Source organism: Helobdella robusta, assembly GCF_000326865.2.
Source record: "Helobdella robusta unplaced genomic scaffold HELROscaffold_1269, whole genome shotgun sequence".
Classification (NCBI taxonomy): domain Eukaryota; kingdom Metazoa; phylum Annelida; class Clitellata; order Rhynchobdellida; family Glossiphoniidae; genus Helobdella; species Helobdella robusta.
In genome coordinates, this window is record NW_008703698.1 from 1 (window position 1) to 4795 (window position 4795).

A 4795-nucleotide genomic window follows, 5' to 3' on the forward strand; every position below is an offset into this window, starting at 1 on the left:
GTGTCAGTGATATCTCCGCTCAATTCCATTGTTCAGAAATTCAATTATTTCACTAAACTGGGATAAGTGACGTCGTACATTCTGTAGATGGCAAACGCAGAGCTGTTTTAAAGACGTGGTTGTTTATTTTTGTTATACTAGTTGCAACATCCAACCTCGTTTATACATGTTGCAAGCTGCCTCAAGCAACACGCAATACCAACGAAGCCTGTGATAGTTAATTACTTTAGAGCTGACGGTATTTGAACCCTGTCAGCTCCAATAATAACTTGAGGCAGGCACTCTATCGAACTAGAAATATTGTTTAAATTTTTAATTGGAGACAAATTTCCGAACTGCCTAACTGTTAAAGTTATAGAAAATATTAACGCTGACGGAAGAGTCGCTGCATGTCTTTCAATTACTGCCTTCTATTTTTGTACTGCGTTGAAATTTGTACCAACCTTTCAAAAGGCAATGACATTTGAAGTTCCATCCCGTCGAGTCAAGCACGTCTCAGTCGCTTGAAAATCTGTTGTTGGTTATGTTGTTGTTGTTTTTGCCGTTCGGAAGAGCAAACTCCAACCCATCAACTTATTTTCAAGTGATATTTTAAACCAAAACAAAGTGTTCAGTTTGTTCAGCTAATATTTTTGTGACGCAAAAAAATCACTTGTTATTAACGTTTCAGCATGTGACGAGTGTCTTAAAATTTATTAAAAATAATTATCAATATTATTACATATACTTGTAAAACGTACATGAATGAAAATAATCTGTTTGACATTTGATATTGTAATAAAACATTGGGTATGTGTTATGTAGAATGAAAATGTTGAGAACCATGTTCAAAACAACATTCTTGAATGGGATTGAGTGTCTTTGTGTAGTTTGGTAAGCTAGGCAGAGTTTTGATGTGAGTACAGCTGTTTGTCTACTGTGAATAAGATATGATCGGGTCAATAAATAACATTACCACAATGCTGGTGAATGTGACGTGAATGATGACAAAGGAAATGAATTTCTTTAGAAACATTTTACATTGAATTCACTAATGCATTCAAACCACGCTAGTGTGTGCTTCATTTTGTGTGTGTGTGAATGCGTGTGTGTGTACGTGCGTGTACACGTCTGTGTGTGCTCGGCCAGAGTATAATAATGGATGATCGAACGAGACGTGCCTCCACGAAAATTAGATGAAGAGCATTTGGTAGATGTATCTTAGATAATCCAATAATAGATGTATCTTTGATATTAGTAATTAAGTGATATTTTCTATTAAAATAATTCGAGTGATAAATTGACAAACGATTCAATAAATGGAAATTTCAAGTTGGGATATCACATTTTGTTGTCATGCAGCATAACCTCAAATGAAACGTTAGCTGCTAAAATATGTAGATAACGTATCTATATAATGATACAATGTGTGTGTGTGTGTGCGTGTGTGTGTGTGTGGTGTTTAATTGTATGGTTGTGCGTTTGCTTGTACGAATTTCTGATAACGTGTAAACAATTTTGCAAACATGTGTGTATATATTGTAGTTGGGACTGAAACCCACAACTAAACCACAACTCATGTTACATTCAATTGAAGCATGTTTGTCCTACACTCGCATACACACGCTCGTAAGATGGTAGGTGCATGCAATGCAATCATGTTCGTACGTACGTACGGTGTGTTGTTATCAAACAGCGAACGTTGAGTGCCTCCCATCCCGTATGCCAACTTGTGCACGCAATATTGATTTTTCTCATAATGCTACGCCCGAAAGTGTGGTGTTTACTGAATGAATGAATGGATGAATGAATGGATGAATGAATGAATGAATGAATAAATGGATGAATGAATGATAGAATGACTGAATGGATTGATAGTTCAATGAATGATAGAATGAATGAATTTTACAAAAAGTGCAAGTGAATGAATGAATGATCGAAACAACGAGTGAATGAACAGATGTTTAAGCAGATGAATGAGTTTGATTGAAAAAATGACAAAACGAATGAACGAATAAGCAAATGAACAAGCAAGTGAATGGGTGAATGTGAGTTTCAATGAATACTTGAACGAATGAACGAATTGCTGAATGAATGGGTTCAAGAGAAGGACTAAAATATTTTGTAAACAGTTGGACTCATGATGCATTCTGTTATAAAAACCCACTACTGTTAGATGAGTTAATAAAGAATTTAGTAAAATAATACATTATTATAATTAATTAATTAATTAATTAACCGAAATTGTTGAATGATAATTAAATTTTGATAGACGCCAAAATATCATTGCTTTGAAATATTTGGAGAGTCAAATTTTCAGAAAAAAAACACCAAAATTAGTAAATGAACATTCAACTAGAGCATGCGTCAAAACAATATACAATTTACAACCACAACTGACGTCATAATCAGGTCTCGAGTGAAGTCACAATGACGTCACATCTAAAGTAACAAATCCACGCAATGAAGAACACAAATGTTATCAACTTGAGTAACATTACACGAACGGAGCACACGCAAAGTTAACTACACAATTTAGTACGGCCACTCTCAGTTGCAGAACTAAAATTCTGATGACCTTATGAGTTGAGGACGATGGTGCGGCAGAGGATTTCTGAGACCATATACGGGTCTGCGTTGGCTGCTGGCCGGCGATCTTCTAGGAAACCTTTCTTTTCATCGTATACCTGAGTGGGATTTCAGGTGGGTACGTGAATATGAAGACTTGCTACAATGTGGTGGGAAAAAGACCGCATCATGCAACATACCAATCAACACACACCAATCAACACACACCAACATACACACACACACTCACCGCACGCACACATTTGTGTGTACGTAATGTAACACAAATACAAAAGCAACAAAATCACGAGGGAAATATACAAAGACACTCACGAACAAATATACAAATGAACATGGAAACAAACACACAAACAAACTCATACAAGAAAGCATACAAAGACACACAAAAACACGCACTGACCTGTCTGTTGATCCTTATACTAGCTCCTCTATCGGCCACACCATACGAGAATGTCGATATGTCGCTCGTCTCATGTAAACCAGTCAACCTAGTGTTGGGTTGTGAGTTATGTTTATTTCATTTTGGTGGGCTATTTTCAAGTGCGCTTGTTATGAAAACATATGCAATTAAAGAAATAATTTTAACATTGAAAAAAGTTGAGATAAATTGTTTTTTAAGCTAATTTATTTTCACTTATTACCATACCTAAGTCACGTAAATACTAATTAAAAAACAAGTAAATATTTGTGTACGTGTTTGTGTGCATGCGTTCGTAAATTTTTGTATGTGTATGTGTATGTGTTGTATAACTTGTAGGAAACCTCCTCTTGTTGTCCTCCCCCCCACGTGGATCATACCACTTCATGTGCTCTTCGTGGGTTTTGCTCAATTTTTCCACAGCTTCCATAATGTATCTGTCGTGAAAAAATGAAAAAAAAAATATTCAACAAAAACTTAAATAAACATATAGTTAGGCAAATGAACTAATAAAAACTGATTAACTTTAAAAGTACTGAGACAGCTGAATGTAAAGGAACCAGCGACACTCACTTGATGCCACCATCCTGCCTCATGTGTATGGTGCTGAAGTTGATGTGAGCACCTGCTCCGTTCCAATCGGGCAGCGGTTTGGGATCGAGAGAAACGTTCACTCCGTAGTCCTCGGCGATCCTGTACAGTAGAAACCTTGCTATCCACAGCTGGTCGCCCGCATCCACGCCGGTGCATGGTCCGATCTGTGAGCAGGCAGATGTTATTTTGGGTTAGGTGTTGAACGTGTGTACTTGATGGCTCAATGGTTAAAGGCGCCTGGTTTTGCTATTGCAATGACTGGGTTCGAGTACAAAGAGATCCCCGCCTATCATATGCAATGTGTATGATGCGTGGTTTGCACGCGTATTCATATACGCTGTGTGTGTTTGTCGTTGAAACCTCTGAAGCTAACGCAAAAGAGAGAGTAACCTTTAACCTTTTTTAACCTTTTTAGACCTTGTAACAGAGCAAACTAGAATTTAAAATGTTTTCAAGTATCAAAAGAGAAAACTACCTGGAACTCAAATTGAGAAGGCATGACCTCCACATTCGTGCCGCCAATCTTCAGCCCTGCGTACAGGCAGGCTCTGTAGTGCGATTCCAGGATGTCACGTCCGAACACTTTGTTCGGTCCCACTCCGCAGTAGTATGGTCCTGGGATAATGTGTGCGTGTGTTCGTGTGTGTGTGTGTGTGTGTGTGTGTGTGTGTGCGTGCGATTGAATGTTGTTTGGAACCTTGTGGGGGCAGAACACCATCCGTAGGCCAACCGAGTGGTCTGCGGTCTGTGCCGAACAGCGTGTACTCTTGCTCGATACCGAACCATGGCTCTGCCGATTTGACTTCGTCCATCACTTTTTTGCATGATGCTCTGTGGTTTGTTTCTAGAGGAAACATTTGGTGGTTGCAATATATTTTTAACAGCAGCTCGATCTAACAGTGTAAAATCGGTAAGAAAAAGACATACAATACAAAAAAATTTCAGCTGAGTCTAACAACAATCATGATTCTGCATGTTTTCTAGTTCTAAAACTCCAAACATTCCTGCGATGCAACTCGAACAATTTATCTAAGCTAGAAATAGGTTCAGTTGCTGTCTTTCTTTTCATTTGTGCTTTCCAGCAAAACTGCAATGTCTTCATCCGTACCAAAAGTTTTGTGAGCATTAATAATATTTATGAGAATAGATAAAACCACATGTAAATAAAAAAATCTAAAATACTGTCCATTAAATTTTTCAAGATTTTCATAAACT

General features: G+C 37.6%; 1 protein-coding gene across 1 annotated transcript; it reads right to left on the minus strand.

Annotated features, from left to right (window-relative positions):
• Window positions 1-2151: 2151 nt before the first annotated feature.
• Window positions 2152-4437, minus strand: HELRODRAFT_117310 (hypothetical protein; the record flags this gene model as incomplete). Its single annotated transcript, XM_009013981.1, has 7 exons — window positions 2152-2531; window positions 2560-2666; window positions 2969-3056; window positions 3331-3423; window positions 3560-3744; window positions 4053-4195; window positions 4278-4437. Coding segments are annotated over 7 exons (777 nt in total). The 3' UTR covers window positions 2152-2530.
• Between the last annotated feature and the right edge of the window lie 358 nt (window positions 4438-4795).